General features: G+C 40.4%; 1 protein-coding gene across 1 annotated transcript in view; it reads left to right on the plus strand.

Moving 5' to 3' along the window:
- LOC122792709 (cubilin-like) overlaps positions 1–23,038 on the plus strand; it is a 3,134,001-nt gene that overhangs the window by 2,635,263 nt on the left and 475,700 nt on the right. Inside the window, exon 59 of the mRNA XM_044060295.1 lies at positions 17,664–17,793. Coding sequence (XP_043916230.1) covers positions 17,664–17,793 — 130 coding nt within the window. The remainder of the gene's footprint in view (positions 1–17,663; positions 17,794–23,038) is intronic.

A 23,038-nucleotide genomic window follows, 5' to 3' on the forward strand; every position in this document is an offset into this window, starting at 1 on the left:
GTCAGATGAATGACAACATGAAAGTATCCTGTAAGAGAAGATATGAATTATCTTCAGAACAAGCTTGTATCACATGTAAAACTAGAGCTAGTGAATTCCTTGATATCCATGTCTCATACATATTTATTATTGTCAGATACCTAGTCATATTCTGAATGTGTAAAATGAAATCGTAGTCAGTAGTTTATGACATTATTTGCTTTGTATGGATTGCATGACATCATATAACAAACTTCTCAAATTCTTTGCTCAGGAATTCTGGACAAAGCCAAAAATAATGGGAAAACAAAGGCTCAAACCCAGGCACAATCTGAAAAAAATGCTCTAATTGACTTAATGTTAACAGAAAGACTATTTTTGCATCTGTAAGAAGCAGGAAACACTTGGCAAAATATGATGAAAAATCAGAGACATTCTGCAAAACCAGGAGAAAGTTGAAGGGTATGCAGTGTAACAAATAATACACAGTTTATGTCAAAATACTGTCACTGCTTCATCAAACAGAACAGAATCTTTCATTTAGCCTGTGGACAGACATGCTGGTATGAACGGTTTATCAGTAAGCTGTGGTCAAACCTTAAAAGCCGATGTGAAGAAGTTAACAGATTTTGTAGTGGTTTTTCCTACTGCAGTATTGAACTATACCCCGCTGTACAATAGGTTAATCACCTGCAGAGAAATAGACATGTTCAAATCAAAGCAGACTTAAACCAAAGAGCTGCAGTGTAAAAAAATGCAGTACTTGTAGAAATGTCAACATGATAAGAATTCCATGGACAGTCCTTCACTGAACCAAATACCTGAAGGAATGGTTGGCAGGTTTTGCATATCATAGACGTAGTGATCAATTGAAACCAAGAGTTAGTCCTCTGAAGTTGTAGATTATGAGAGCTTAGCTAGTGTGGGAAATGGATATACTATTTCATCAGAGACTGCTGAACCAAATTGTGAATCTGGATTACTTCAAATTGTATAGCTTCTGCCAGAATTAGGACATTTACAAAGGATTTGAAAGACACTCAGCTGTTCAGTCCATGGATTAATTTTGCATTTATGGACTTTTTTCAGCCTCATCACTTGAACTCTGAGTTCCCTGTCATCCCAGAAACAAAATGCTTAATAATTTGCCTAAAACTGAAAGGGTAGAAGGTTATGTGGCATATCAAGCATTTGCTAATCTGCTGTGAGTAAGCATGTGGCATCTCCTGGGCTGCAGTATAAAATCCTTCAGCATATGATAGTAGTGTTTATTTGTTAACTAGTGTAGAACACTGATTGATAAGGAACTTTTTCAGACTTTACCCAGGAGCAGTGTCTGGTAAAGTAGTAGGCAAATGGAATCAAACTCTAGATCACAGAAAGCAATTCACTTGCAGCTGATAGCCTTATTCTTTGTTCTAACTACTACTAATTACAAGTGTATGCATGCTGTCTCCTCAAGTGTTCTTTGTCAGTGCAGTACATACTTCCTATCCATGAGGGATCTCCCTATAGATCTGTACCCCTGCAAATCCCTGTTACTAACTTGTCATGGAAGAGCTACAGCTGCATTTTTTCATCACTTCCCTCCCTCTCCTCCCACCATCAGATGACCCCGGTCCATTTCTGAACCCACGTCAGTGATACTGTTTGCAGAACTCTTTAACATGTCACTGACAGGATATCCTTCTGAAATGTGATTTGTGAATGTTAACAAGCAGCACACACATTTTCTTTAAGTTTTGTCTGTCGACTTATTTAGAATAATAAAAAATAGAATGGAATCATGGATACCACAATTGTTGTTGTCTTTCGGCTTTTCCCGGTTAGGGGTCGCCACAGCGGAACTCCAGTCCGCTAATGATTGGCAGTAGATTTTCATGGTGCCGAGTTGCCAGCTCGACGCCCAACCTTCAACGAAGGAACGCCCATTCACGCATGTCTTTCGGAATGCCACTCGACCCACGGGGAGGGCATGCAGACTCCATAACCTACCTGTGAATTGAATACTTTCAGTACTGTCATACAGGGTGTATATATGTGACACTGGATAATCTAATTTGTGTAACAATTTATAGGACCAATGCATACAACGTTTGTCACTTATTTGTTTATTTATTTACATTGTTAACTGGGATAGCTTAACTGGGCTAAAGCCCCTTGTCAGCAGGGTCCCAGAGATAAAAGCTTTGTAAAATATTCTGGTAGTTATGAATAGCTAATTAAATTACCTATGAAAAATAGTAATAATAATAATGATAATAATAATTATAACAATTTGTTAAACAGGTAGGCCAACTGGACATGTAGTCCCTTTTCAAAGATGACTTGGGAGCATTGTCTGGTTAAGTGGCTTGCTCCAGGTCACACAGTAGACAAATGATGGCTGAGGGAATCAAACTCTGTACCACTGGAACCACAGCTCACAACCTTAACCCTCTCTGTCAAACACTAAATAAAGATTACAAGGCGTACAAATAAAATAATGCATAGAGTTATTTGGTTAAAGAGAGTTACAGGGATAGTATAATACATACATTATACAAGCGGATAAAATAATATGGGATAGTCTTAAGAGTTAGGACAAGCTTTTAAGAAGAAAAATAACAGATTGATCATACAAGGATATGACAGGACATGGAAGGCTAAATGTATACAGGCTGTATTGTAGCAAAAAGAAATGAGTGGTGGAGAATCCATCAATAGAAAGTAATCAATAGAAAGTAATGCAATGTAGACTATGTTAAGTTTGTTTAAAGGTGTTTCTCTTTTGTAGAGAAAAGGAATACTAATTAGTGCGTTTCTCATTCTGTATGGACACCAGAAGGGCTTATTTTTCTTGGAACAGGAACAGTCACCTTTTGAATTTAGACAGACTTTTAATTTTTAATTTGATTTGGAATAGGATTATGTGTGATTCTTGTTTTAGTTGTAAGAGTAAGCAGTTCCACTATTTGACTACTGAAACTGAATAAATGGAGTCACCATACTTATCAACAGATTTTATTATGGTGATCTGATTCTGGATTTTTCTTCTGCCAGACATTTCTTGAAGATTCCTTCCCTGTTCTCGTTTCTGTGTCATGTCAAAGTTTAGACATTTCTTGCATCCCCTTTCTTCCCAACCACCAAATAAATAAGTAGGTAGGTAGGTAGATAGATATATAGATAGACAGATAGATAGACAAAGGAAACAATTGCCTTTGGATACTACTTCCCCTCACCCTAAAACTAAGTAGCCTTCTTCATCTATTTTGTTTAGTAAGTTATTTATATTTTGCTTGACCATACATTTCACTCACCATTTTACACATTTTCTAATTTGTTAAGATGTTTGCATTTTATCTTGGTATTTTCCATTTTTCTTTAAATTCTGTATTGTTTTCTACCATCAGTCAGACAGCCTGATTTCCTACCTCAGGATTGCTATCCCTATGATTTTAAGCCAACAAAGTCTAACTACTCCAGAGGCCACCAGCCTTCTTGGGTTCTTTACCTTCTTGGTCTAATGGCCACTGCAGTCTCTTTGTCCCTTTGGCCAGGTTCTAAATAGGGCATCTTCAGTGGACTCCTTCAGTCCAGTGGTTTGCTGCAATTATTTTCCTGTTCATTCTACTGACATTTGTAGCTATCCTATTTTTTTCTGTCTGATGTCAAATATTGTCTCTGTAGGAGGTTTATTTGTCAATCCTTGTGCTTGACCACTGTAACCATGGCTGCTTCCCTCCTAAGGTCAGGGGCCATTATAAAGGGAAAACAGCTCAATTTACCTGGTCTCATCAGAGGCCCATTAACATATCAATGTTTTAGAGATGAGAGCACTCTTTCTAGCATTACAGGCTTTGCAAGACTGCCTCCCCAAAGGTGTAATCACTTTCCAGACAGAGAATACGGCAGTGATGTGGCACCTAAACAAACAAGGGACAACCCAATCCTATCCCCTGTGTCAAGAAGCTATGAGTGTGTGTCAATAGACAATGTTCTTGCAATGCTTTCTGATAGTAGTGTGCATCCATTATCTTAGTGGACAGTCTGAGCAGGAGCATTCTGATGCCTCACAAGTGGTCCCTCAATGTGTCAGTGGCTGCATGGATTTTCAGCCACTGGGACCAGCTGTGCCAATGTCTCTTTGTGACCCCTCCAACACCAAATGCAGCAGCTTTTTGCCCTGATCCCTTCCAAGGGCAAGTCACCAAAGGATGCTGTACTGCATGCTTGGTCCCTGGGTCGCTTGGACACTTAGCCTCCAATGTCCTTGATAATCAAGTTTATTTATTGCCACCTTCTGTCCCACACAAGTCTGGTTCCCCACCTGTTGCACCCTCCTTTGGTTCTGGATCACATTCTAGATTTGATAGGTGATCCTTTGTGCCAGCCTAATCCAAATCTGAACTCCTTAATGATGACCATTTGGTTCCTCCAATTCCAATGATAGCTAGAGATCTCAAGCTTTCAAAAAGAGTTGTGCATATCATTTCCTCTTCTCAGAAGCCCTCTACCAGAAAGGTTTATGGTAGAAAGTGGAAAAGCTTTTCTATTTGGGACATTTCTAAGGGGGCTCGGATCCCTTTCAGCTCCTTTAGACACAATATTCAATTTCTTAGCTGGTCTTTTTCAATCTGGGGCTAGCTACACTATTATGAATGCTCAGCTGGCAACCATTTCATACTTCCCTGTGGGTAAAGATCATTTGTCAGTGACTTCTGTAAGATTGTCCAGTGACTTTTTGAAGGGTAGCTTTCTGCTCAGGCATCCAGTAAAAGATCCAGTTCCTCCTTGGCACTTCCTCTTCTCCAAGCATTGACCAAGACCCCTTTCAAACTGGCTACTACTCCAGAATTAAAGTATCTTCATTGGAAGACATGTTACCTAATTGCAGTAACTTCGGCTATAAGAGTTTCAGAACTATAAGCTTTACCCTGCAACCCATCTTGCCGTATCCTTCACAAAGACAGGGTTTCTTTGTAGACAAATCCTTCCTTCTTGCCTAAGATGGCCACTGACTCTGACCTGAACCAGTCTTTTAAATTGCTGGTTTTCTTTCAAAATTTCAGTAACAAGGGCAAGTATATGCTCCAATATCGCCATCACCAATTGAGATTCTGTTTGGATGGGACTAAACAAATTAGGAAAACAGACCGACTTTTTGTGTCCTTCTCTAGAGCTAAATTGGGAATACCAGTTACCAAGGTAATTTTGTCCAGACGGCTTTCTCATTGCATATCTGTATCTCTGCCTAGTAAGCCAAAAGCCCATTCTACTAGGGCAATTTCTGTTTCAGCTGTCTTTTTTTGGACTTTCTTCCTTAATCAGTATTTTAAAACTCCCATTCTAGTATGGCAGTTTTTACTTCACCCGCCTGTTTTGGCCATGCTTCCTTAGATGATATCGGTGCAGTGGCTACCTGTTCTAACACTCATACCTTTGTGTTCCATTATGAACTAGACATTAGATCTAGGACCACTTTTGGCTCCATATGGCAAAATATTCTCTTGATGCCACCCAGTTATCTGACTGGGAACTCTGTCCCACAGGCTGAGGCAGGAAAAAAAGACAACATTGAATACGAAAATTATGTAATTACAATAATGCTACAACTGTATTGTCTTACATCTATCACAACTATCCCTCCCTCCATATCCATTCCAAATATTTGTGCTCTATGTAGACCTTGTGGTCAGAAGTCTGTTGTGAGAATTTTCGATTTAATCCTTAATCTTTTGTTAGAAAGACCTTGTGTCTGTAAGTCAGGTATCATTGGGCAAGTTTGATCTGAGGATACTTAGTCATACAGAACATTATGGGAGAGGAAGTGAAGCTTTGGAGATGAACATTCTGAAGTGTGGCCTCAAATTCGATTAGATTTGTTAAATTACAGGTTGAGAAGGACAGAAGAAAAAACAGGAATCAAGCATTATATTAAGTACATAATGTTCATTTAAGTTCTCCCAGTAGAAGTTACCCAGTTTTCCACTGTGACATCAAAAGTATTACCATATTTCACAGTTCTGCCCACTTCAGTGAACATTCACTTTACTCACTATGTAGGTCTTTCTGCCACATTAAAATCAATACACTTCCACTTTTTCATTCAGTAACATGTTTGTAGGTTCATAGGGGTGTACTAGGCTAATGGCCCTGGAGCCTTTACAAGCCTAGCCCATAGAAGTGACCTGGTATCCTGCCACCCGAAGTAAATTCCCAGACCCTCTATCAATTAGAGCCACTGGAGTGATCCCCGGGGTGAACTTTCTATTTCCCGTCCACTCATCAAGATTTTCCTTGAAGAGTGCCAGTGAGGTGCTGTGCTTGACATGTATGGGAAGTAAATTCCAGAGCACAGGCAGTCTCTGAGTAATAAACCTGTCCCTCCAACATGTGCTGTTAATTGTGGTAATGAGGTTGAGGTCCCTAGAGCGTGTGGTGTGGAAGGATTGGGATTTCTTTAGATGTAGCATTTCTAACAGAGCAGGGTCAGACATGGCCCTGTAGGTCAAGCAGAGATTGACTATTGGTAGTAGACAATATGAGACAGAGAATAACTGCAGTTTTTGAGTCTGTCCATGTAGGACATGTGTTTAAGATCCAGGATCCTCTTTGTGAGGTATTTTTGTGGCCTTTCCAGCTGTTGCAGGTGTCTAGTGAGGTAGATGTCAAATGGGGCATTCTACTCTATGACTGGTCTAATGAGGGAGGAGTGGTGTGAGATGATTACCTCTTTCTTCCTGGATGCAAAACCCTTGGTAATCAGCTGTGCCACACAGAAGGACTTTCTGATCACAGTAGCAATGTGGTGGTCGAAGGAGAGGTTGCTGTCAACCTGTGTCCCCAGAACACTTATAACACTTTCAGTGTTCAGCAAGCTCCCATCGATGCGATAAATAGTAAGGACTGAATTTTTCCCAAAGGCGATGACGACGCATTTTTTCTCATTAAGCTTAAGGCTATGGTTTAGACAACAGTCATTGGTCTCAGTGAGGCCTTTCTGTAGGATGTCTACATCACTTGGGGAGTTAATAATGGCTCCCAGCTTGCAGTCGTCTGCAAACTTGGTCAGCCAGAGCCCTTCCGAGTTGGCCTGGACTTCTGAGAAGTAGATGCCAAACAGGAGAGGACCCAGGACTGATCCATGTGGGACTCCACTCATGACTGTTCGGCAATCCAGTTTGGAGTCCGCAGTTTTCACACTGTGAGTTCTATCTGTGAACCAGTTTGCAACCCACCTAGTGATATAAGGGTTGATGCCTAGTTTGGTGAGTCTATCAATAATACCTGAGTGGGGAATGGTATCAAAGGCCTTGGCCAGATCAGGGTAGGCTGTATAGACTGCCTTGCCATCATCCACAGCCTTGGGGACCGACTCAAAGAAGTTAACCAGGTTGAGCAGGCATGCTCTAGCTTTCACAAAACCAAACTGCATGGGGTCCAGAGTTTGGAGATTCCCTGTATATTTGTTAATTAGGTCCATGATGATGTGCTCCTTAGCCTTACATATCAGACTCATCAAGCTAATGGGTCAATAATTCCCAGGGTCTGTATTCACCCCCCCCCCTTTATGTAGGGGGTTGACTGTGGCAATGCGCCAATCGGTAGGGACAAAGCCTGATATAAGGCTGTGATTGAACAGGGCACACATGTGTGGTGCCAGTTCATTTTGTAGTTCATGTAGAACACAGCCAGGGATATTGTTGGGTCCCATGCAAGCTGTATTCTTGGCCTTGGACAAAGCAGCTTTAACCTGTGCTGCATTAATGCTTGGTACCTGGCATTCCTCCGGTATTGTGATTGGCCCTTGGTGGGGGGGGGGGGGGGTAAAATTGGCACAGAATCTGTCGACCAGTATGTTGGCAATGTCTGTTGGCTCAGTATAGGAGGAACCATTGTACAGCAACTCAGAGCAAATCTGCGTATTGTGTGGAGATTCTTAATATAAATATAGAAGGCTTTGTGGTTGTTTTTAGTGTCTGCTGCAATTTTGCCTTCATAGCTGGCTTTAGAGGTTTTGATGAAGGATCTCAACTTTTTGTTGAGGCTAATGAGGGAGATTTTCCAGTTTTGGGACTTTACCTTTCTCTATAACAGTTTCTTCCTTCTGTTGTAGGGTTTATTAATGGTGAGGGACCACCAGATTGACTTCCTTTGGATATGGCTAGTTCAATGCATTTGTGTACGTGTTCATACACTGCATTGGTGTATGCTTTGGCAGTCATGCATCTATCTTCCATTATCGTGGGTGCCATTAAGTTAGCCACCTCTGTTTTTAGGAGCCCAAAGTCTGCTTTGGAGATGTTTTTCATGGTGGTTACCTTTGCGGGAGGTGTGGGTGAGATGTGGATTTCCATTGTGGTTAATTTGTGGTCGGATCTAACCAGGGAGGAATTGACTATTGGTGTAGAGCAACAGTCACCCATGTTAGTAATAACCAGGTCAAGGATGTTGCTTCCTTTAGTGCGGGTAAGAATGAGCTGTTCCAGGGCATTGGAATTAATGAATTCCAGGAAACGTTGGGCAAGTGCATTAGTGCATGAGTTGTTTTCCCAGTTAATGGAGGGGTAGTTGAAGTCACCTAGTATAAGGGTGTTGGGTTGGACCCTAATATTTTCCAGGGTGCTTAGGAATGTGGAGTGAGAGTCTTGGGACATGGTTGGGGACCTATAGCAGGCTACAACCTGAATCGCTGTCTTACTCAATATTAGTTGTACCTGAAGTATTTCTGATGCGTTATGCTGGGCTACTAGTCTGGAGGTGTGCATATCCTTTATGAATATGGAGACACCACCACCTTTGGATCTTTGGTCCAAGTTCTGGGGCCGAAAGGTATGGAATGAGTTATAGCTTGGTAATGCAGGGGTGCTTTCTGCAGCTTTAAACCAGGTCTCTGTTACAGTACAAATGTCAGTGTTCTTCATTTTGAGGAGTCCTTCAAGCGAGTTCATCTTAAGATTTAGGCTTCTAGTGTTGAGCAGAATGACCTTCTGATCACATTTAATTTATAGCTGTTATGGTGGTAATTTGGTCTTTGGAACACCATCTAAAAAAGGCACTATAGAGGTGGCAAGAGTCACTCCTATAGTGCCTATAGAGTTGTGTTCTGTAGCACTACATAATTATAGCATCTATCTGTAGCATATATATTGCATATATTTTTGCTTCAGAATACGAACTGCCCCGTTTTGTTTGTTTAAGCTGCAGCTAGTCATTTGAATTTATTTGATACAAAATTGTCTGCACTAAAAAGCAAAAATTGTTTTAATTTGGCTTTTATACAATGGATGGTATTCATAGATGTTTCCATATTAAAGTAATGACCTTATATCACATGTAAGGAGAGTCAGAAAATCTTGCATCTGAGTAGTGATGGCATGGTTGTGGTGGCCCATTTAAATTATGCCTGTCTACATCACTAACATCCTTGTAACAAAGACAATGCATAGCATGATGATTCAGAGATGCTTGTATTGTGCATTTTCCACAGGTGGTGCACATGGCTGCTTACTGAGTTGCATTTATTCATTCTGAAAGAGAAAGCAGTTTCTTTGACTGAGCAGACTATAACTGCACAGTTCAGTGCTGCAAAACTATGTTCTGCTTTACAGAGTGATTTCTTGCAGTTCTTAGAACCATGTATGGCAAATGACCCTTAGAGATTTGTAGAAGGGCTATAATGGGATTCAAAGGCATGCTAAGTATGCATGGCTCTAAACTGCTTTTTAGCAGAACAATAGAACTCTGCTGAACTGAGCAGAGTGAGTTGCAGTATTGCAAACCAGTTTTAAGAATACTGCTCAATATGTCATTTCTCAGAAGTTATTAGTTTGCCCATATTTTAAATTCACTTCCACCCTGCTTTGGCCAGGATGATTATCTGTAGCTTGTCTGTGTCTGTCCTTCCCCCATCTGCCTTCCCAAGACTGACCATCACTGACCATCTTAGCTCTGGACTGGGGCTTCTAACCTACTGGCACAGTTTGCAGAGCATTCAGACTTCTTCAAGGGTAAGAGAGGAGATCAAGTCCTCCTGCCCCTGTATCATTCACTCCTAACAGCATGGATTTTTTATATGACCTATGCTTTCCCAAGTGGGGGGGATGTACAATAGCATAAACAAATGCCCTTACCCCTGTGATTTAGTGATGTCTACCCTCCTCCTTTGTGTGAACACATTACTTTGTGGCACTAAAACTGATCAGCTGCCTCTTGTATAGGGTAGTATTATGCTTCAGAAAACAATGGCCTCCCTACTTGAGCCCCGCCCCGACCAGTTTTCCAAGTTATTAGTTATTCCCAGGTCAGCAGCTTTGCAGGTGGATGTCATGCTTCTGTGGCAGTGGGCTGTTCTAGCTTGCACATTTTTAAATATAAAAATTATTGTATGTTGCTATTTAATTTATCCCTTGCACAGTTACACAAAAAAATCACTTAATGCTGCCTTATGAAATTCATGTCATACTTACTGCACTACTGAATCATAAATATATTTCTTTAATAGTTAAAATTCATAAATATTCCTTTTGGAAGACTTTGCTGTATATACTTTAATATCCATTACCTGTACCCCAACCTCAGCTGCATAAGTCATTTCATTACTTTTGAAAGCCTTTGGTTTTATGCACAAACAGTTAGAACTCGGCTTTGCTTTAAATTATGTCATACAAGCAACCAGTCTCTCATCTTAGTCTGCAGAAGGCTTAATTTTTGCTTACTCTGCCATATGTTGTTTTTCAGTACTTTTCAGCTGAATTCTGTCCATTTTGTAACTGGGGTGTCTGTTGCATACATGCAGACCAGACTCATCACAAGGTTTTATACCTAAAAACATAAAATCACATGTCCATACTTAATCAGAACTGTGCTGTTTATAGCCTTTACCTGCTTCGCTGGGAACCAGTGTACATGTGCTTCAGTGAGTCCTCATCATAATGCTGAAAACTCATTTCACTGAAACCCAAATGGCTGAACCCATTTCAATGAAGACTCATTTCATAGAAAGGTGTAGACGTTTGTAGAAAGTATGAGAGAGTGCCTTTTCTTATCACAAGAGCTATTAGGTAAGTGATGAGGCTCCAGGACAGATGAACCAAAAAACTTTTATTAAAGTTCACTCTCTCTCTCTCTCTCTCTCTCATTTTTACAGCCTTTTCAGAGTATAAGAACACCAGAAAAAACAATCCCTAATACACTAACACCAATTAAAAAAGATAATTAAACAATTACACGATTAAATAATCAAATAAATAATTTCAATTAAACATCAATTAAATAAAAACTTTTCAATTACATTCCAAATTAAGCCCTTTAGGAACCAGTGTATCATATTTTAATATAAAAATTGATTCTTTATACAATAATTTAGATTTAATATCATAGGTTCATAGGTTAGTACTAGGCTAACTGCTCTTGCGAGCCATTTTAAGCCTAGCCAGTTATCCCCCGTGAGATTCAAACCCTGTATTTTGTGTTTGTAAGTCAAACACCTTAACCATTAGGTCACCCTCCCAATCATATTGCTCACAACAAACTTAATCCACAACAGTAGCCTGAAGCCCTCCCTCATTCATACAATGGTCAGTTAGAAAATGCGCTGCAATGGGGCTCTCTTTTTGTAGCCTTCCTTATGTTCCTTAAATCTTCCTGTAGTCTCATTTTTAATGCCTTCTTACTTTCCCCAATATAAAATATATTGCAGGTGCATTTCAAATTGTAAACTGCTCCCTCTGATTCACAACTAAAATTACCCTTTACACTATACTTCTTTCCATTAATCCTATTAAAACTTTGCACCACATACTTGCAGCTACAACATCTTCCACAAGGGATAGTTCTTACTTTACATGTATAATTATCAGGTGACAAGCCTGCCTGTACACTAACATGGTCCCTAATATTCCTCCCTCTCTTATATGAAGCGATCTCTGCTTAACATACAAGGCCATGTCAAACCCTGAGCTGTTGGACATGCTCCACTTAAAGAAATCCCAATCCCTTAGAGCCACACACTGCAGGGATCTAAACCTTGTCATTACAATGAACAACACATGCTGGAGGGATAGGTTCCTGACCCAGAGACTCCCCATACTCTGGAATAGACTACACATACATGTCAAGCAGAGCGCCTCCTTGGCCCTCTTCAAAAGAAAACTTGATGATTGGATGGGAGATAGGAAATTCACCACAGTGATTATGTCAGTCGCCCTGCTAGACAGGGGTCCAGAGAAGTAAATATTGTGGGAAGAAATATCCAGGGAATTGTTATGGCTAGGCTTGTATAGGCCCTAGGGCCAATAGCTGAGTATCAACCTATGAACCTATAAATGCCTGGTACATCTAACACATTACAAAAATCTTTATGCTGGGTTAGAAATCCCCAGTAATATTTCACCAGGCTCACTACCTCCATACTAAAGGGACTATATGTAGTGACAAAAAAGATTCTCTATATCTTCTCTTTGATTTCAAATCAGTACTTTTATTATATTCATTATCAGTGTATTGTATTGTATTTATTAGCACAACTTCTCACACTCATTTAAATTTTCTACATCATTTATTTATTATTTATTCATTTCACATTTGTTAACTGGGTTGGTCCAGCTGAGCACCGACCCATTTTCAGTGGAGACCCGAGGAGAAAAACTTATTCAATTATACAATTTTTCACAAAAATGAATAATAATAACAGTTACTCAATAATCACAAAGCTGAGTAATTGACAAACAGAGAAAGTAATAAGTATAGTAAGACACTTAGTAAAGTTGGTATGCTATTTACAGTATGTACATAGAGGACTTGTAACAAATAATACAGGAGAAAGATTCTTATAGTTTAGACAAATTCTTATAGGTTAGGCAAATATTAGTCAGAATATACCATCATCTGTTTTTTGTTTTTTAAATCATATCCTCTCTTAAGAAACATATCTGTAGTGCACTGTAATTCTTCATAAAATTCAGCTGTTTGTGGATTTTTATTTTTGTTTTGTGGTTGTGGAGTTATCAGAAAAGTGAGTCTGGCAGAGTATGTTTGGATTGGAGCGGTCATCATCACGATGTACCCCCAGATCTGTAGATGGCTTTGTTTGCTCTCAAGTACTGAATCACTGTGTGTGGTAATTTTATCTTTTCTCTGCAGATGTACAATCAGTTAGTATATATATAAGTAAGGGGGTGGAATAAACATGTTTTTAGGATATATTTCTTGGTTTTCAGCAAATGAGCTTCGAGTGCTGTTTGTTTGGAGTGAAATTGGTTTCACCATATGAGTTTCAGTGAAATGAGTTTTCATAGACCTGCTTCAGTACACATTCTCTGTAAGTCTAACCAAAAGAGCACTTTCCAGCATGGAGGTCAGGCTGCTGCTGGAATGGTATAAAGCTGCCTTGGAATGTACCAGTAGTCTGACAAGATGAGCGTGAGTGTGTGTGTGTGTGTGTGTGTGTGTGGGGGGGGGGGGGGGGGGATGTCGTAAACATTTCTGTGACTATGACAGAAAGTTAATATATAAATAAACTTGTAAATGGACTGAAAAGATGCTTGTAAATAGAATTTTTCCTTCAGCTTCACAACACCATCTGTCATCTACATAGGGTCTGCATATTTACCACTCTTCTGTCAGGTACAAGCTAAACTGAAAGAGATAAACTGTACTATGTGTATGCATGTGTTGATTTTAGTCTATATTTTCACTAATAACTTCATAGGAGAGTGTAATAAAGTGGCTGTACAATTTTGATAAGCCTAGAAAGGCAAACCCACAGAGGCTTCCTTTTAAAGCCTTGACATCCACACCCCACCCCCAACCCCTAGTAAGGAAACCAACGTAAAAAACTTCTCCAAAGCCAACTTCATGCTACTCAAGTCAGAAGTGACAAACTTCATGATGCCCATGCAGACGGGAGCTGAAAGTTCGACTGCTGAATCCTACACTAAGGCACTGTATGAGCACATCCACTCGTGCATGAATCATGCCATCCCAAATAGAACCAGGATGCTCTCATCCAAAAAATGGAAGCCAATCTGGTGGTCCCCTGCCATAAACAAACTATATAATAGAAGGAAGAAACTATTGCAGAAAAGAGCAAAATCCCAGGATGCAAAAAAACTTCCTTACCACCCACAGTAAGAAGCTGAGATCCCTCGTAAAATCCTCCAAAGCTAGTTATGCAAATAAAATTGCCAAAGATTCCAAAGAGAACCACAAGGTATTCTATAGTTATGTCAAGAATCTAAATGGCAATGCTCAGATCTGCTCTGAGCTACAACAGAATGGCATTAAATATACTGATCCCAAGGATATTGCCAATATCCTGGCATATTGATTTAGTGCCAACTTCACCCCCCTTCTCACCCCCTAAAGGGCCCCTCTCAATACCAAAAGATTGCCAAATTCCAGTAATCACAGCCATACAGGTAGAAAACGCACTCTCCAAAGCTAAGAATACAGCATCCATGGAACCAGATGACATCCCAGGCTGTGTACTACATGAACTACAAAATGAAATGGCACCTCACCTAAGTGTCATGTTTAATCATAGCCTCACCTCAGGCTTCATGCCCACTGAGTGGTGCACAGATACATGTATTCCACTCCACAAGGGGGGATCCACCTTGGATCCCAGGAACTATTGTCCCATCAGTCTGACGAGCCTGATCTGCAAAGGCATGGAATCCATTATCATGGAACTTATAAATAAAGACATTGGCAGCCTTCAAACACTGGACCCCACCCAGTTTGGGTTCATGAAGGGCCAATCTTGTCTCCTGAACCTGATTGACTTCTTCAAATCAGTCTCCAGAGCTGTGGACGAGGGTAAGGAGGTCCGCACATCCTATTTGGACCTTGCCAAGGCCTTCAACACCATCCCCCACTCTGGAATCATAGATAAATTTACTAAGCTGGGCATAAATCCTTACGTCACTCAATGGGTTGCCAATTGGCTTACTGACAGAACCCAGACTGTAAAAGTAGCCGACTCCAAATCCATCTCCAGACAAGTGACAAGTGGAGTACCTCAGGGTTCAGTCCTGTGACCGCTCTTGTTTGGCATCTACTTCTCTGAAGTACAGGCCAACACTAAGGGACTCTGGCTAACAAAGTTTGCAGATGACCGCAAATTGGGAGCCATTATTGAATCCCCAAATGATATGGATATTTTACAAAAGGGCCTTACAGAAACAGATGCTTGGTGCCAGAGCCATGGGCTCAAGCTTAATGCCAAGAAATGTATAGTTATCCCCTTATAGAAAAAACATGTACCCATGAATTACCACATAGGTGGCAGTATACTAAACACTGAAAGTGTGATGAGGTACTTAGGGACACAGGTGGACAGTGTTCTCACCTTCGATAACCACATCACCACAACAGTCAGGAAATCCTTCTATGTGGCACACCTCATCACTAAGGACTTTTCATCCAGAAAAAAGGAGGTCATTGTTCCACTGTACTCATCCCTCATTAGACCCATTATAGAGTACAATGCCCCATTTGGCATATAACTCACAAGACATTTGTAACAGCTGGAAAGGCTGCAGAATTACCTTTCTAAAATAATCACAGGCCTAAAGCAGATGCCCTATGCTGACCATCTAAAAAAACTCCAGCTATACTCTTTGGCATATCGTCTACTCAGAGGCAATCTCTGCTTAACATACAAGGCCATGTCAAACCCTGAGCTGTTGAACATGCTCCACTTAAAGAAATCCCAATCCCTCAGAGCCACATGCTCCAGGGATCTAAACCTTGTCATTACAATGAACATGTTGCAGTGATAAGTTCCTGACCCAGAGACTCCCCATGCTCTGGAAAAGACTGCCCATATGTGTCAAACAGAACGCCTCCTTGGCCCTCTTCAAAAGGAACCTTGACGATTGGATGGGAGATAGGTAGTTCACCTCGGAGATCATGTCAGTCGCCCTGCTAGACAGGGTTCCAGGGAAGTAAATATTGTGGGAAGAAATATCCAGGGAATTGTTATGGCTAGGCTTGTATAGGCCCTAGCGCCAATAGCCTAGTACCAACCTATGAACCTACGGGCACACTGATCTTTTAGACAGCGGTCAGCTCCTACTACATAAGACTCGAGATCAGAGAAGGGACTTCTTCTATCAGATAGACATGAAGGGGGATTGACTTTTACTTCTGTACCTGTAGTTCTTTATATTATACCGGCTGACCCAGAATAATTAAAAGCACCCTCATTATTTTTCATTATCAGATATGGCACCTTTGTTTGAAGTGCATTCAGGAACTGTATACAAACATGTATGTATTTATTCCTCTATTGCAATTAGAGAACTCCCAGGTAAATGTGGTTCTTTTCTGAGATAATCTGGGATCTTTGATCTGATCTTTGATGTGCACAGTCACACTGTATGTGAGTGAAAACTGAGGTAATCAAACCCAGGTATGCATGATATATTTTATTTATACCTCATGTGTTTAATATTCTGTATTTCTATTTGTTTCTCGAGACCAACTATATATATATATATATATATATATATATATATATATATATATATATATAAATATATTTTTTTCCAGTGTCATCATCCTACAGATGTATAAGTTAAGGAGCTTTGTATTTTAGAATGCAGAACTCAGCCTTTCTTGCATAATGAGTCATAGGTTTATTATTTACTCAGTAAAATGTGAAGAATGGCATGAGCAAAAGCACTGAGTAACTTGTGTGTGTGTGTGTGTGTGTGTGTGTGTGTGTGTGTGTGTGTGTGTGTGTGTGTGTGTGTGTGTGTGTGTGTGTGTGTGTGTATGTGTGTGTGGAGTGCTTGAGTTAATGCAGCAGTTCCAAAAGGATACATTTGTATACATTCCTTCATTCTCCAGTATGCATTTCATTCACTTCAGGGTCACATGAGCTGCAGAGTCTGTCCTAGCACTCAGGTGGCAGAGTTAATCCTGGGCAAGGTGCTAGTTCATTTCTTGATGCACATCAACATACACGAAGAGTTTGGAGGATTGAAATTTCATGTGCCACATGGCTGAGATATGGGAGGAAACCAGACCAGCTTTTGAAAATGGGTCTTGTATATGAAAAATTTACAATCATACTTAGCTATGTTACCAATACATGTAACACCGTATGAATTGCAGGAGTCATTACTGGCCACATTGCAGGTGCTGCGAAGAGCACTTCTGGCTGACATCAAAGAATGAAACAATAGTAATTTCATGAACTTTAATTATACCTTGACATAGGAATGTGGTCCATTCCCATCATCGTATTAGAAACCCAAAAGACTTGGAGAAATTAAGAAAGGAGAAACAATTGGTGTGGGGTAAAAACACTAGCCTCTGCAGTATTGTGCATCTCATACGTGTGTATCTGTGTAGTACCAAAGGCACAACTCAGGTCTTGCACTTTGAGATGTATATATTAATAAAAGCAAGACATAGCTATGTCATATTACTGACCGTTTCTTTAGAGCAGTAGCAAACTACACAAGTAATTTGGAAGAAATTTGCAAAAACGGGTACACTTCACTCAACAACCCTGTTAAAGAAGCATATAAGTGCATACTACACATATTTTACCTCATTTTTGAAACATTCTGTTGCATTTTTTACTTTATTTTTGCTTAGTTTTTTTGTCTAATGTCCACTGAGTCATCTGTCTTTAAACACTAGAATTATAAGAGGATACTAACATTTCTTGCTTTATTTTTCAGAATGCGGTGGAACATTCAACAGTACATCTGGCACCATAAGCAGCCCGACTCATTCATTTACCAATTACCACAACAACATGAACTGCACATATTACGTCATTGTTTCAGAAAATAGAATCGTGGAACTTAAGTATGTTACCTTTTTTAACAATGTTAAAATTTCACAGAGAATATTGTTTTAGGCAAAAAAGATTGTTGCATAATAAGAAATTGAATGTTTGTGCATGAAAGGAAAAGGCTTACTGGCATCTCTGGCTAGTATTATCAAAGGAAAAGTAGAATCTATTTAACAGGCAGATTTTGACCTGTTAATGGCTTGCTTCCTGTAGCTCAAGGTTTGATTCTCTCAGCCTCCACTTGCCTAATGTGTGACTCTGAGTTTGATGTTTTTCTTCTGTCTTCATTTGTAGTTCATATTCCGTACAAATATGATGTGCCATACACGTCAGAGCAACAGAAAACAACATGCTATATGGAGTGAGGTTCACTGCTTCTTTATAGCTGCTTAAACTGAACATAATGGATACTATAGCAAAGTGTACATGAAAACACATGTTCAAGTGTCAGTATACACTGCTTTATAATTTGTGCAGATTATTTTAAGACAGTCCAAGTACATGGCAATTACCCTAGAGGTGACAGCAGTTAAACTAAAATTCCAACAGGATACTGTCAACAATAGTTACACAGCATTAATGATTCTATGCTTCAGATCAGTCTGGATTCATCTATAACCTTTATCTTTTCAAATCCCGGTTCTGATGTTTGTAAAGAGGGAGATTGGATTGTGAGTGGACCAGATAGCTTGCAGTCAAGGTCTTCCTTTCTCCCTTCTGCTCCACACACACACACTTCATACCATAGATGCTTCAGACATGGCTTGGGGAGCTGTTTCAAAATGGGTAAAACTACAATCCCTGTGGGATGTGCAAACAGACAGAAGCACATAAATATCAGAGGCCTTTTGGCAGTTGTCAATGCTTTGAAGGCCTTGAATCATCTCTGGTTCACAGGGCCTCTGCTGATGCACAAAGGCAATACCACAGTCATGTGAACATAAACAAGCGGAAGGGGGGTAGCAAGTCTTATCCACTTTGCAGACTTGTTGTGATAGCCTTTAAGCTAGCAACTCAGCTTAATATGACACATCAGGCTTTATGCTTTCCATCACAACGAACTTTGGTTGCAGACAAGCTCAGCAGGACCAGGACAAACCCCCCATAGATTGAAACTTCTTCCTGGGGTCTTCCAAGTATTGATCAAAGTGTGTGAAACACGTCATGTAGTTCTGAATGCCTTCCATTAGAAAAGACAACTAAAGAAATTCTGCAGTAACAGGACCTGCTACAGCAAGTCTTGAAACATGGATACTGAATTGCAGAGAAAGCAGACTTACATCTAGTAAGACTGAGATGGTAATTTCCTGGAATATTGCCTTTTGTCTGTGGTATGGTGATCTTGGAGTAGGTATATATAAGTTTGGGAGCTGTAGGGGCTTGCCCTTCTACAAAAAGAAGCACAGTTAGGACTCATCTGATTGAAGGTTGCTGGCACATGCCTCAGTTTTGAGATTTTTTTATTGGTAAAATTGTTTAATTCAGTTTGCTCACTATTACTGCATAAGCGCTTGTTTTAACACAGCTCTACAGAGTTAGGTGACCAGCCACTGCTCTGCTGTATTCATCTGTTTACGCATAGTGCACCTTCGTACATCATCATGCACTACTGCACAGTGGGGGTAAGCTTTGTTGGTTATAGACACAAAAACTTCATTAGATACATTTTCCCTTAGTAGCTGCTCAGACAGCATTTCAGCTGCACTTTTGCACCTTAAACATTCCCAATACCATCAAATCTACAATAATCTCATACCATTTATAGAATCCACTCTAGTATAGACCCTTTATAGATCACCCCATTAGTATAGACCCTGCCTGGAGCACCCAGTTATACCACGCCCCTCCATTTTCACTCCCCACTGTTAAAACAGGATTTAACCCAGCATTATAGATGGTCAGTTTCCCTCCATTTCCCCTACCAGCCTGATTGACATGGGTATCCTGATGCAGTGCAACAAATGCCTCAAGTACACTGACAACTCTCTACTCCTAAATCACCCAAGTACAATTTGTGAGAGATGCAACTACACTAAGAATCTGGAATCCTTGCTGTCTCGCGCATAGAACAGTAATACTGAACAGGTTGTCAGCTTCCATACTCCTACGCAAACCATGCACTCAACACATAAACCAGCATATGCAGAGGTATTCACCAAAAACCTACCTAAACATCAGAGATCTTCCAAGCACAAACATACTATACCTAATATAGCACCTACAGCACTCAAAATACATAAAAACACAAGCAGCAGTGTCTCACCAAATAAGCCCCTAAGGCAAAGCACATCTAAACCAATTTTTTTAGTCATAGGTGACTCCATTGTGAGACACACAGTTGTCCCATTCACTAGGCTGAACAAGGAGAAGGTTATGGTCAGCTGTCTGTCGGGTGCCAGGATCCATCAGATCAAACATGCAGTCAAGTCTCTCAACAGCAAATACCATTATGACTCCGTCATAGTTCATCTTGGTGTGAATGACTTGAGACATACCTCACTGGACTAAATGAAGAGAGACATGATTGAGCTCTCTGAATATGTGCCACAGGCAGGTGTGTCCCTAGCCTTGAGCAGCATTCTACCCTCATGTAGGATGATACCACAATATAAACAAAAATGAGTGACATCAACAATTGGCTTAGATTCTGGTGTCATTCTGAGGGGATCTAGTTTCTGTCAACCTGGGATGATATGGTTGATAGACCACATTGCTTTGCCAGAAATGGTCTTCACCTGTCACCTCTAGGCTTTCGGTTAGGGGCTAAGGCACTTGCCACCCCCCACAGTGCATTTTTTAGGCAAGGTCTCAAGAACAAAATTTCCAACATGAAAATATCACTCACAAATAAAATAAAGGTTATGCTGCTAAATGCTTGGAGTTGAAATCTGAAACTGAACTCTCTGGAAGCACTTCTGTCCCCGGAGGATGTTGACATCTGTGCAATCACAGAAACTTGGTTCAGGGCCACAGGGGGTACCCCAGTCTTGCAAGGCTACAATGCCTTCCACACTTTCAGACCACAAAATGAACGTGTGAGAACCAAAGTTGTTAGAGGAGAATCTATCTTCATTAAAGATAAGTACCCATCTAGACTAATTAAACAGAAAAACTCCACAGAGTTTCTCCAAGTTCAACTAACTGTAGGTAAGACCCTCTTCAAGTCATTGTTAGCTATATGCCTCCTTCATTGAACCAAGATATCCACACTGCTTATTTGGATCTACTTAAGTCAATCAAATTACAACCAAACACTCTATAGTCATGGGTGATTTTACCTATCCCTTCATTGAGTGGGAAATATTTACGAGTAACAACATGCTCGCACAAAGGTTCCTGGACTTTGTTAACACTAATGCCCTGGAACAAATATTATGTGATGCCACAAGGTGCTCATATATTCTCGACCTGGTCCTTACTAACAGGGGTGACTGTTGCACTACCACAAGTATAGGACCCTCACTGCTTACATCTGATCACCAAATCAGTCACATTTGAAGTAGCTATTACACGTGAACCTCTCTTAGGTGAAATCAGGCTAAAAAGTTCACCAAAGGTAATTATACCCTCCTAAGGGATGGCATAAATAATTTCCAAGCTCCTGTCCCCACAAGGACATTGACAACTATCCTATATATATATATATATATATATATATATATATATATATATATATATATATATATATATATAAGGTATATGCAAATGCCCTGTACAAACTCTTACACAAATTTAATGACACAGCTGCACCTGATAGGATCAAAACAAGGTCCTCAAGAAAAAAACAAGCCTCCCTTTAGCATTAAGTTATATAACAAGAGGAAGAAGTTGCTGTCTAAGAATAACAAAGAGAGGTCCCAGCATTGGAGGAACACCCTCCTCTGCTTGAACAAACAAATAAGACAACTTGCAAAATCATCTAAGGAAAACTTCGAAAAAAATTTAGCAACCATAGCTAAGGATAACCATAAGGCATTCTGCAGCTGTATCTGTAACCTAAAAGGTAGGACCCAGATGTGTGCTGAACTAGTTGTGGATGACATCGCACACAATTATCCTGCAAAAATAGCTAACTTATTAGCCAACTTGTTGGGTGAAAATTTCACCCCGCTGTTTCCTCCAAACTTTCCACAAAGCATTCCCTCTACATCTCCCCCACCTTGCATCTGCAAAGAGCAAGTCATTAATGCTCTCTCCAAGGCCAAAAACAGCCTGTATGGGACTGGGTGGCATCCCAGGTTGCATTTTAAATAGGTGAAAACATGACTTAGCAACTCCATTAGGTACTCTCTTCAACCACAGCCTGAGTACTGGTTTTGTCCCTGCTGACTGAAAAACAGCAGCCCTGGGAACTACAGACCCATAAGCTTAACCAGCCTTATCTGTAAGGTCATGCAACAAATCATCATGGGCCTTATAAATAAGGATATTAGTGATCTCCAAATCCTTGATCTGACACAGTTTGGTTTTGTCAGTAGCAGGTCTTGCCTGTTAGACCTGGTGGACTTCTTCAAAAATGTCACCAGAGCCACGGATGAAGGCACATCTTTGCATACAGCCTTCCTTGTCTTTGCCAAAGTCTTCGACACAATCCCACATTCAGGCAACATTGATAAACTCTCCCAGTTAAATATCAACCCTTATGTCGTCAGGTGGGTAACTAACTGGCTCACTGACAGGTCACAGTCAGTCAGAGTTGGGGACTTTACCTCAGCCAGCAGACCTGTCAGCAGTGGTGTTCCACAGGGGTCAGTGCTGGGCCCCCTATTGTTTGGAATATACTTTTCAGAAGTTCAGGCCAAAACAGAGGGGCTGTGGCTGACTAAGTTTGCTGACAACTGCAAATTAGGTGCAATCACTGAATCCCCAAATGATGTCAATATACTTCAATAGGGACTTACACAAACCAGTGATTGGTGCCAAAGCCATGGACTCAAACTCAGTTCTAAAAAATGCATTATCATCCCCTTCAGTAAAAATGATATCCCTGCAGGCTATCATATAAATAATAATGCCCTAAGTAACAACTATGTAGTGAGAGACTTGGGAATGCAAGTTGCCTGTAGCCTAAACTTTGACCACCATGTGGCTGGTCTTACTGTGGTAAGGAAAGCATTCTACTTCGCACACCTCATTAGCAAAGGCATTGCCTCAAGATTGAAAGAGGTCATAACACCCCTGTACTCAACCCTCATCAGGCCAATGATTGAGTACAATGCTCCCTTTGGTATGTACCTTACTAGGCACTTGCAGAAACTT

This window comes from Protopterus annectens, chromosome 2.part0 (genome assembly GCF_019279795.1).
Source record: "Protopterus annectens isolate FY-2018-M chromosome 2.part0, PAN1.0, whole genome shotgun sequence".
Lineage (NCBI taxonomy): Eukaryota > Metazoa > Chordata > Ceratodontiformes > Protopteridae > Protopterus > Protopterus annectens.